Source organism: Dipodomys ordii, unplaced genomic scaffold (assembly GCF_000151885.1).
Source record: "Dipodomys ordii isolate 6190 unplaced genomic scaffold, Dord_2.0 Scaffold112, whole genome shotgun sequence".
In the NCBI taxonomy this organism is placed as follows: Eukaryota; Metazoa; Chordata; class Mammalia; order Rodentia; family Heteromyidae; genus Dipodomys; species Dipodomys ordii.
Window position 1 is genome coordinate 1,811,379 of NW_012267328.1, and position 11,608 is coordinate 1,822,986.

General features: G+C 53.5%; 1 protein-coding gene across 1 annotated transcript in view; it reads right to left on the minus strand.

Annotated features, from left to right (window-relative positions):
- Positions 1–753: 753 nt before the first annotated feature.
- Rars (arginyl-tRNA synthetase) overlaps positions 754–11,608 on the minus strand; it is a 16,204-nt gene continuing 5,349 nt past the window's right edge. Inside the window, exons 4-14 of the mRNA XM_013028626.1 lie at positions 10,771–10,871; positions 10,297–10,418; positions 9,330–9,450; positions 7,832–7,961; positions 4,191–4,295; positions 3,531–3,709; positions 2,755–2,864; positions 2,350–2,455; positions 1,520–1,692; positions 1,106–1,353; positions 754–1,004 (exon numbers count right to left, since the gene is read on the minus strand). Of these exons, the coding sequence (XP_012884080.1) occupies positions 895–1,004; positions 1,106–1,353; positions 1,520–1,692; positions 2,350–2,455; positions 2,755–2,864; positions 3,531–3,709; positions 4,191–4,295; positions 7,832–7,961; positions 9,330–9,450; positions 10,297–10,418; positions 10,771–10,871 (1,505 nt within the window). The 3' untranslated portion in view covers positions 754–894. The remainder of the gene's footprint in view (positions 1,005–1,105; positions 1,354–1,519; positions 1,693–2,349; positions 2,456–2,754; positions 2,865–3,530; positions 3,710–4,190; positions 4,296–7,831; positions 7,962–9,329; positions 9,451–10,296; positions 10,419–10,770; positions 10,872–11,608) is intronic.

Here is an 11,608-nt window from a genome sequence, read left to right on the forward strand (position 1 = left end):
CCAGGTCCTTGTGGCCCAACGCAAAGCCCCCTCTGCTTGGTTGAGCCCTATGGCCATCTTAGTCCAGCTTCGCAAGTGGTTTTTTTTTTTTTGGGTGCTAGTCCTGGGGCTTGAACTCAGGGCCTGTGCGCTGTCCCTGAGGTTTGTGTTCAAGGCTGCTGTTCTATCGCCGGAGACACAGTCCCACTTCTGGCTTTTTGACCAGCTGTAGGTAGGAGTCTGTCTCGTGACCTTTCCTTCCTGGCTGGCTCTGAACGGAAGTCCTCAGATCTCCAGGAGACAGGACTGAACCAAGGCGCCCAGCTCGCCCTTCCTTATGTATTCTTGAGATGGCCAACCTGGTGTTCTGCGTGTGGATTTTGAGTTACTATTCGGGTCTTTTGGCATCAGCCTTCAGATTTTGTAAGGCAGTCCAGGTAGTGTTGTGCATCAGGATTATTAACTGGGAGTACTGGTGTTGCTGTGTAGCCCAGACCCGAGTGCCAGGACTACAAGACTGTGTCTCGCCACGCTGCTGTCTCGGGTGGCTTTGTGACTGCGTCTCGCCACGCTGCTGTCTCGGGTGGTTTTGTGGGACGCGGCCGTCCAGGCTGAGCTGGCTCTCACTCTGGCCGGTGTGGTGCTTCCCGCCGGCCCTGTGCTCAGCCAGGCACTGTGGTGGAGACAGGGTCTCCACTGGAGCAGGGTGCAGGGGGGGGCTCCCCCCCCCACGGCCTTGCAGGGGTATTGCTCAAAAACAAACAGGTGTACTTGTGAAAGTCGATTTTCTTTTTATTGTTAGAAATAGATGTGAAAGAATTACATTTGCATAGATGGCTGAGAAATAGTCTTTGCTAAGTTCTATCTACATGATTGTTGTGTTTCAGGACCAGGCAGCCAGCACCGGCGGGAGGATCACATCTTCTGCACGGGCTTGATGCCCAGGATGTCGAAGCCCTTGGCCATGACGGTGGCCGTGGCTTCGCACAGCAGTAACCGCCACATGTTTACCTTCAGTACGGCGCCTGGAGAGAGAGAGAGAGAGAGAGAGGGGGGTGAGGGTCGGCCTGTGCCCCGGAGCCCCTCCCCACCGCGCCCCAGCCGCAGGCGAGATCTGGGCCCTCACCGGTCTGCCGGTCCTTCTCCACGCAGTAGCAGCTGTCGTAGAAGTCGGTGAAGGTCGTGGCCAGCTCGTAGAGGTAGTCGCACAGCGAGTGCAGGAACAGGTCGTCCAGCGTCTTCTGCAGGACCTCGGGGAAGCGCAGGAGGCAGCGGCCCAGCCGCCACTCCTTCTCGTGCTCCAGGCTGATCTTGGTCTCCAGGGCGGCCTTCTGGAGCGTGTGCTCATCCACGTTGGCCAGGCGCGCGATGGACCTGCGGCCAAGGCAAGTGGGGGCTCTGTCTGGGGGGCAGGGCTGGGCGCTGCCGCGTGCCCGCGGGGCTGGGGTTAGGGGAATGCGCGGGTGCGGCATCCGGGCGTGACCTTCCACGGCTGGCGGGCCCTCCAGAGCAGGGCCTCTGGGGCCTCTGGGAGGCCTACCGGATGCGCGTGAAGGCGTACAGCAGGTAGGCGGCCGTGTTCCCGCGGTCGTCCAGCATCTTGTCGAAGGAGAAGACGTAGTCGTTGAGGCGGTTGTGGGACAGGTCCGAGTACTTGATGCAGCCGTAGGCCACCGAGCTCTGCGCAGCCCGCAGCTCCTCGGGCGTCAGGACCTGGCAGGGCAGAGCCGCGCCTCAAGACTCCCCGCCACACCCCAGCCAAAAACAACCACCCGACGAGAGATGGCCTCAGCCTCGGCTACACAGCCAGACTACGTTACCCAACCCCAAAGAAGAACAGAGACAAAGTAGAGCAAAAACCATGAGGGCTGGGAAGGTGGCTCATGGCAGAGTGCTTGTCTGGCATGCATGAGGCCCCAAATCAGCAGAAAAAGCCGGAAGTGGCGCTGTGGCTCAAGTGGTAGAGCGCTCGCCTTGAGCTGAAGAGCTGAGGGACACCACCCAGACCCAGAGTTCAGGCCCCACGATGGACAAAAAACAGTAACTATGAAATGGCTGTAGTTAGACCCAGCTCCCCACTAATTACCTGGAATGTGGATGGAGTTCTCCAGTTAGAAGGAGAAAAAGACTGATTTACACACCAAGGAGCAGAACCTCACTTGAATTCTGAGGCTGAGGCCCAGGGAGGGGACCGTCGGTGCGGTAGGGGCACAGGTCACAGGCTCCATTTCCGTCCCCGTGCGTCAGCCCGCCGTGCCAGGCACGCTCCCACTACAGGCTCTCAACCCCCGTGTGTGGAGCTGGCTGCAAAGCGCAGCCTTGGTCTGGTGTGAGCGAGGAAGCCAGCTGCAGGGCGAGGCCGGGCCCTACCTTGTCCCGCTCCTTCTCCTTCAGCTTGTCCATGGAGCGCCTCAGCCCCTCCTCCAGAAGGTCTGTAAGGCGCACCGTTTCACCGGAGCGTGTCTTAAACTTCTTCCTGAAAACACAGACGCCCGTCGATTGGACTCGGGACCCGACCTCCCGGGAACAGGTCTGATGTCCATCCTTCTAGACTCCGCTCTCTGCCCACGCCTCAGCCAGCCTCTAGCAAACAGCCGTTTCTGGCTGGCTTACTTTCCTAGAGCGCAGCTTCGCGTTAGCCGCTGCGCCCCTTCACACCACACGCCGCCGCCTGGTGCCTCGGCCATGGCAGCTCCAGCAGCACACAGACAGCTGGAGCGCTTTCCAGAGGGCGGGCCTACCTGCAATTGGTGCCAGGCGTGGGGGCCCACTTACTTGTCCTCGCCAAGCACCACGCCGAAGCCGGCGTGGGTCACGCGGGTCACCTGAGGGTCGTACCAGCCCATCATCTGAGCAGCTGCAAACACCGTCTGGAAGTGCACAGCCTGGGGAGAGCGGGGAGGCGGGTGTGAGTGAGGGCGGCTCTGAACCCAGAGCTGGGTGCTGGCTCACGGTTGGTGCGTCGGCGCGGAGCCTGGGCCCCGCCAGCCCACCGCACACCGCAGTCCCTTAGCACGCGCCAGGCTCCAGGTTCAATCCCAGGCACCAGTGGAAAAGCGCATAAATGAGTAAATAAAAACAAGTTGTGTCTGTTGTCCTGGCACTGGAGAGGCTGAGGGAGGAGGATTCTGACTCACAGCTCAGCCTAGGCTACATTACTAGAATGAGTGAGATCCCAGCTTAAAAATAAGCAAATGTGAGCTGGGAAGGTGGCTCAGTGGTAGAGCGCTTGCCTTGCATGCATGAGGCCCTGGGTTCAAATCCTCAGCACCACATAAGCAGAAAAAGCTAGAAGTGGCACTGTGGCTCAAGTGGTAGAGCACTAGCCTTGAGCTGAAGAGCTGAGGGACAGCGCCCAGGCCCAGCGTTCAGGCCCCACGACTGGACCCCCCCCCCAAAAAAAAAAGCAAAGCTCAGCTCAGGTGTTTCTAGGAGGGGAAGAGCAGCTGAGTCCCGCCCCTCCCGCACTGTCCCCAGGGACACTGGACGGCTGCACATCTGGGTGCGTGGGAGGCCTGGCCAGCCCTCCAGGGCCACACTCTGCCACATACCTGCCCGCTGTCCACCACGTAGATGATCATGTCCGCCTTCTCCTCCAGCAGCCTCTGTTTGATGGCAGCCAGGTCCGAGGTGTCGTAGGTGTAGCCCCCGTCCGACTTCACGACGGTCAGGGGTACGGAGCACCCCGGGACAAACATTATCTTCCTGCCCTCGTCCACCTGCACAAACCCTAGCGCAGAACAGCAGGAACGCCGGTCAATGATGTAGGAGGTGGGGCCGGGAAGGCGGCTCAGCGGTAGAGCACTGGCCTAACACGCGTGAGGCCCTGGGTTCGATGCCTCAGTACCAAATACACAGAAAAAGCCGGAAGTGGGGCTGTGACTCAAGGGGTAGAGCGCTAGCCTTGACCAAAACAGAAGCTCAGGGACAGCGCCCAGGCCCTGAGTTCAAGCCCCAGGACTCGTGAAAAGAAAAAAAAAAGGGGGCGATACAGACAAGGGCCAGCCCGCGGTCCTAACTGATGGGCTGAGGGCGGGGGATGTGCACTGGGGCTCACTACGAGTCCTCTCCACTCGTGCCTGTGCTGAAGAGTTCAGAGACACTGTAAGGGCTGGCAGGGGGCTGCGGTGGGATCAGGAAGCTCATGGGCTTTGGAGCGCAGCTGGGACACACAGTAGGACCTGCGTCAGACCACACCCCCCACAGCCTACCTTTATCCTCAAGCTCCTTCACAACAACTGGCATCCTGTCCTGGTAAAAGGATTCTCCCCTCTCGATTAAAGAGATGTCCAGCGCGTCATAGATTTTACTAAATTCTGAAGGAAAAACAACCCAGAGTACAATTATGAACAACTTACATTGAAAAATAGCTGTAATTAAAAAAACATTGCAGGAAATAAATTACATTCAGTAAAGCAGTCTGACACAGACTCAGACGCGCTGCCATTTTGGGAAACCAGGGTGTTTTTTAGGTGTGTGTGGCCGCAGAGCATCTCAGTACCGCAAGGGGCCAGGCAGCGAGGCCTGGGCCTACTGCCCCGGCCACCAAGAGGCTGCTAGAGGAGGCTGCGTAGCCCTGCACTTGGGAACCTTTGCCGTGAGCACAGGCCAGGAACCAGCCACACCGGAGTAGTTTCCTTTTTCTTTTGTTGGTCATAGGGCTTCAACACTGGGCCTGAGTGATGCCTCTGAGCTCTTCAGGTCAAAGCAAGCACTCTACTACTTGAGCCACAGCGCAACTTCTGGTAGTTTACTGGAGGTAAGATTTTCACAGCCTTTCCTGCCTGGGCTGGCTTTGAACCACGATCCTCAGATCTCAGCCTCCTGAGTCGCTAGGATTACAGGGGTGAGCCACCAGTGCCCGGCACAGAAAAATAGTGGAAATTAGGGCAGAAATGAAGGAACCCCAAGACGAGTCAATCTGCAGGGGAATTTCGTGAAGTTTTCACAGAATTCCCCACTATCTAGCCTGAAAAACAATAGGGAACACTAATGAATACTCATTCTATGAAGCAAGTTGATGAATGCTGAACAAAATCCTTGCAAACTGAATTCCACAGCACCACATTAAACAGATCGTATACCACACCCACGGTGGTCCACTGCAGGCATGCACGTGCAAAATACAGAAGTCACTAAATGTATCACATCACGAAAAAGAATCAAGAACGAGCCACACGACCGTCTCAACCATGCAGAAAAGGCCTTTGGAAAATTCAACAACCTCCTATGTTAAAGTCTCTGAAGAAACTAGGAATAGAGGAATGTATCTGAAATTAATAAAGGCTGTATATACCTATAGCCACTTGTATATTAAGTGGAGAAAAAAAGTGGAACTGTTGTCCCTTAAGTCAGGTATAAGAGCAGTAAAAGAGAAAAAGAAATTAAAGTTGTGAAGGAAGACGTCCCTAAGAGCAGATGATCTGACTCTCTGAGTCCCATAGACTCCCCCAAAAAAGTTCAGAACCAGCGTATGAAACCAATAGCCAAAACCCAGTAGCTTTTATATACCAATAACAAGAAACAAAACAGAAAAACAACAGACTCAAAAACAGTTACATCTAGGTATTAACCCAGGAAGTGAAAGCCAATGAAAACTATGAAACCTGGAAGGAGCCAGAACACAGTGGCCAACACCCAAATCCAACCTACTCAGGGTGCTGAGATCGGAGGATCATGGCTCAAATCCAGCCCAGGCAGGAAAAAAAAATCCACGAGACTCTCACTTCTAACTACCAAAAACTGGAAGTGAAGCTGTGGCTCCAGGGCTAGAACATCAGCCTTCGGCAAAAATGATCAGGGTTAGGACCCAGGCCCCAAGTACAAGCCCTTAGACAAACCAAAAACCCTGAAAGAAAGCTGGGTAGAATGGCTCATAACTTTAATCCTCGCTACTCAAAAGAGGCTCTGAAATCTGACACCTGCAGTTGGAAGCCAGCCAGGCAGGAAAGTCTGAGACTGCTAAAGTAACCAACAAAAAGCCACAAGTAGCACTGTGGCTCAAGTGGAAGTGTAAAAAAGCTAAAGGACAACATGCCCACAAGACCCAGCACAGAACACAAACTGAAGATACCAAAGATGAAAAGATCTTCCCACACAAATAACGTAGCCATAATACCCAAAGCAATCTATAGATCTGATTCCGGGTTCATCCAAATCCCAGCATTATTCATGACAGAATTAAAGCCAATCCCCAAACACAGTGGTATAAAACATCCCAAACAGTGACAAGTTATTCTAAGTAACAAGAGCGGTGCTGGAGGCCTCACAGTACCATACTTATAATTATGCTACACAGCGAACAACTCAGCTCGGTACCAGCACAAAAACTAGACGGGAGGTCAATGGAAGAGAGTAGAAGACCCAGAGCTACTGCTGGCTAATTTTTGAGCAGAGGAACCAAAAACATACACTAGAGAAAAGACAACCCCTTCAATGAATGGTGCTGGAACCGGGGTGCCCGTTTGCAGCAAACCAACACTGGATCCGGGGTCCCACCCAATACAAATAAAACAGGTCCAAAGCGCTCCATGGGAGGCAGGGAAGCCTCGGAAGGCCCTGGTAAGTGTTTCCTGAGTGATTCCGGCTGCCCGGAGGATGGCTGCCGGAACTGCAGGAGGACTTTATCAGATTAGAGTTTCCACCCAGCGAAACAGTCACCGGAACCCAGAGACAACCTACACAAAGGCAGACCACCTCTGCCAGCTACACCACCGAGAGCGGACCTCTGAGGATTGTGATCTGAAGTCAGCTCGGGCCAGAAGTCCGTGAGACTTTTATCCTCAATTAATTACAGAAAAAGTAGGAAGTGGCCCAAGTGGTAAGAGTGCTAGCCTTGAGCAAAAGTAGCTCGGTGACAGCACTCAGACCCAGAGTTCAAGCCCCAAGACTGGGGGAAAGAAAAGGGTTCAACATCCTTAGCCACAGAGGAGATGCAAATCAAAATCCTAACTTTCTATTCTACCCTAGTCAGAACTGCAACCATCCAGTCAAGAAATTCTGGCAAGAATGCACACTGTTAGTGGGAACGTAAAGTTCAGCACGGAGGTTCCTAAAAACTGAGACCTTCCTTAGACCGCACAGCACCTCTCTTGGGCAGTCAATCAATACACCAGCAAGACAACTGCGTATCTATTCCCTGCAGCCCTGCTCGCCACAGCCAAGGTGCCCAGCACAGGTGGCAAAGGAGAACATGGACTATGACACAGGTGAAATGACATCATCTGCAGGAAGGGTGCAGCTAGAGAACGTCACACTGAGCAGGACAGACAAAGCGCAAACAAGAGGGTATCGATGGCTTTGTTCAGGTGTGGAGGTGAGATGCCCAAGACAGTCACGGATGTGGACACACGCCTGCACCTGTACACACGAGCAGACACGCATGGACAAACGCAGAACGCAGGAGGGTGAACCGGTGGACGTTAACAAAACAGCACAGCAACCTCAGTGAAAGCAGCCGCTGCTGGGGAGAGGGACTAGCCAGGGGTGAAGACGACGCACACACAAGCAGACTACCTGCATGTCTGAAAACACAACACGGAATCCGTTTGCACTGTTTTCCGTGGGGGGAGGGTGATGGGGGGCGGGGCTGGCAGACACACTCTGTACATTTGTGGAAAGCCAATAAAGAAATCCTCCGGTGTCACTAAGGTATGCCCACACTTGACCTTTCTTAGCTGTTCATTTCAAAACACTTAAGCAAAATCTTCCTGCTCACACTCAAGTTTAGGGACGTGGTTCAACTGTGAATCATGTGCACAGCATTCAGGTTTGATCCTTAGCACACCATGATAAAGAAACATAAAGGCTCAAGAAAATGACACACAGCTGATTGAATGTTCCAGAAACTCACCCGCACGGGACACGTCACAGATGAGGCTCCAGGCTTTAATTATGTCCGGGTTTTTACTCTGCAGCAGAACCACACACTGGTACGCGCGCTTCTTAAAGTCTTCTTCACTATCAAACCTCTTCTTAGACTCCTGTGTTGTAAAAGGAGTGAGGTTTGAACTTAAGACCCAATCCCACTCTTCCAGAAACGGCATCTGCTCACTTCTGGACACTGGCATGCACGCACACGCGCGCGCGCACACACACACACACACACACAGAACACTCCCTCTACATCGTAGCCAAGGATGCTGCCACAGGTTAAGGGGATTTGGGGCTGAAAGGGGTGTATCACCAACTTGGCAGGATCTATCAAAACAAACAACTCAGGGACTGTGCTCAGGCCCTGAGTTCAAGCCCCAGGGCAAGCACCAAAAAACCCCCCAAAACCAAAAAACCAATAAAAACGTACTAATGGCTGGGGAAGCGGCTCTGTGGTGAGCTGGTGAGCTTCTGCCTAGCGTGTGGGGCCCGGGGTGGTTGATCGCCCTTAATGGTGTGGCCTGGAGTGGAGGAGCTCAGTGTGGGGGCCGTGGGTACAGAGGCCCACAGGGCGGTTGCTAGGCAGTCACACAGATGGACCTGGATGGCAGAGCCCACCTCTGAGGGCTCAGTAACGTGGCTTTGTTTCCACGTGCGTGACATAGTTTCACTAGCTACCTGGGAGGCACATGTGTGTAAAAACATTTCCGTGTTTTGCGATGTTCAAGAAACCACCTCTGCTGGGCACTAGCAGCTCATGCTTGTCATCCTAGCTACTCAGGAGGCTGCGATCTGAGGATCATGGTTCAAAGGCCAGTTGAGGCAAGAAAAGTCCATGACATTTTGATCTCCATCAAACCACCAAGCTCAAGAACAGTGCACAAGCCCTGAGTTCAAGCCCCAGGATCAGCATGAAAAGAAAATAGTAAAATAAGAAAGCACATGTCTGTGTAGCAGAGCCACAACGTAACTCTGTGTAGTAGATGTCCGATACTATTCCTAACAGCCTAAGGAGACACAGAGTTCTTTCCTTTTACACTGTAGTGCTGACCCTGAGCCTTCCTGCTTAAGGCTAGCGCTCTACCACGGACCCACAGCTCTAGTTCCAGTGATTGGAGGTAAGAGTATCACAGTCCTGGGTTGGGAATGTGGCTTCGTGGTAGACTGCTTGCCTAACACATGCATGGAGCTGGGTTCCACTACTCAGTACTAAACAAACAAACAGAAAAAGCTGGAAGTGGTGCTGTGTCTCAAATGGTAGAGCGCTAGCCTTCAGTAAAGAAGCTCAGGGTCACTGCCCTGAGTTCAAGCCACAGGACTGGCCAAAAAACGTCTCAGTCTTGCCTGTCCAGGCTGCAGCTAGGATTAAAGGCATGAGCCACCACCCCTGACAAAATAGGATTAAAGGCATGAGCCACCACCCCTGACAAAGACACAGAATGGTAACAAACGGTATGCTACTAACGAAGGTGACACACCTTGTAGAAGGCCTGGAGATCTCCAATGGGAGGCGACACTGTGAGGTAGTCTGGGAACTTATCCTGCAGGTGGGCGATGAGCATGCCAAACTGGGTCCCCCAGTCTCCCACGTGGTTCAACCTGACACCAAAGCACAATGACACAGCTAAAGATCACACGCAGTCAGCAGCTCCACTTCTGGCTTTTTTTTGAGAAGACATAAGTAAGAATCTTTGGTTCCAGGCGCTGGTGGCTCACGCCTGTCATCCTTGTTACACAGGAGGCTGAGATCTGAGGATCACAGTTCAAAGCCAGCCCAGGCAGGAAAAGTCCATGAGACTTATCTCCAATGAACTGCCAGAAAACAAGAAGTGATGCTGTGGCTCAAGTGGTAGAGCGCTCGCTTGAGCTGAGGGACAGCGCCCAGGCCGGCTTTGAATTGTGAGCCTCCAGAGTGGCTACAGTGATAGGTGTGGTCCAACAGCGCCCGCTGGAGTCTCTTGCTCTTTGCCTAGGTCACTTCCAGAGTAGCTGGAATAGACACGGGTCAGCGTGTCTGCACTGTTCTTTGATAGGGCCTTCCCGGTTTTGACTTGAGCTAGCTTCAGATTATGGTTGTCCAGTCTTTGCTTCCTGTGGCCTGAGCCACAGCATCTGGCCCAAATGTTATTAATGGATGTGATTCCTTTCTCATTTTGTCAAATGCCAGATGAATTCAAGTGGACAGCGACCTGCTTACCGAGCCTGTGGCCACGCCATCTCTCTCTACTAGCCAGAAGAAACCCCGATTTCCTGCAGGGCCATCGTGTCCCAATAGTCTGTCTCGGCCTGCCCCTGCCCCACTAGGGACACAGAGAGGAATGGGGACTTACCCCCACCCCATTCCAGTCTATGAACGGTAGGAAAGGAAAGGACACATGGCAAGGGCCTGGCGCGAATCTGCCGGGCGGGCAGGGTGCCCGTGGGCAGCAGTAAGCGCACACCTACCTCAGCACGTCGTAGCCCGCAAACTCAAAGAGGCGGGCCACGCTCTCCCCGATGATGGTGGACCTCAGGTGGCCCACGTGCATCTCCTTGGCTATGTTGGGAGAGGAGAAGTCAACCACAACCTGCACGGAGAGGGGAGAGAAAGATCCTCAGGCCTGGCATCACCACTTCATTAGCACCGATTAATGATGTATCGAATGTGAGCAGGCAGCGGCAGCTGCAATTCACGTGTGCTGGGTTTTCTTGGTCATCTACGTCTACGTCAGTAGCTGACCAGATTCACGCATACCCTCACCGTCTCTTTGGGTTATACCTGCGTACATGTCCTTCTCTACCTCCGCTGTCATAATGAAGTGGAGAGAGCCCCACAGGCCCATTAGAAATGTGATTTGACAACTGTGTTCGTAATTGGGAAGCGAAGACCCTTTCCCCCGGGGCATTTCCACGCACTCGTGTTGAGGGTCACACACGTACCTTTTTATTCTTCCCCAGGGCAGGCAGGTGAACCCCGTTCACTAGAAGATGGGACAACCGCTCTGACACAAAGTCTTTTCTGAGGTGGACATTAATGAAGCCTGATGGAGGAAGAGAACCATGTCAGAAGGCCCTGCCCTTTCCACAAGACCAAACCCCCAGGGTCCTTACCCGAGTCCCTCGGGCCCCAGAACCAGATTCAACGAGGCAGACTACCCAGAAACCCTCTCCCGAGCCCCACCTGGCCCCCAGCACCACGGAGGCCTTAGCTAAGTCTCTTGGTGCTCCTGCCCCTGTCTTCAAAGCTTCCTGCTCATTTCAGGGCCCATTCACTCCCAGCTTAACAGAAAGCAGAGACCTTTAACACGGTTCTGACCATCATCGACCTGCTTTTCCTGAAGAAAAACCAAAGGAGCCAAAGCAACCCACCCCAAATGGCAGCTCTAAAACGGTCGCTGAGTCTGGGGGACAAACGCCACCTCTCAGCTTGTAGTCCGGGGAGGTTTTTACCACCTGGTCCAGTACACAGGGTTGAGCTGTTGTGTGTGCGCTTTTCAAGTACTGAGGATGAAAGCTAAGGCCTCTGCAAACTAGACAGACACCCTGCTCCATCCCGATTCTTCAAAAACTTTTAGTCAGGATCTCACTCGGCTGCCCAGGCTGGCCTTGAACTTGGAATCTTTCTGCCCCAGTCTAAGTAGCTGGGATTACATGTATCATTCCTGGCAATTTTTTTAGGGGTGGGTGGGGTGGCACATGCCAGGCAAGCATTTTATTAGAGTCACACCCCTGGCCCTAGGACATGATTTTTTTTGGTGTGTGTGGGGGTCTTTTCATC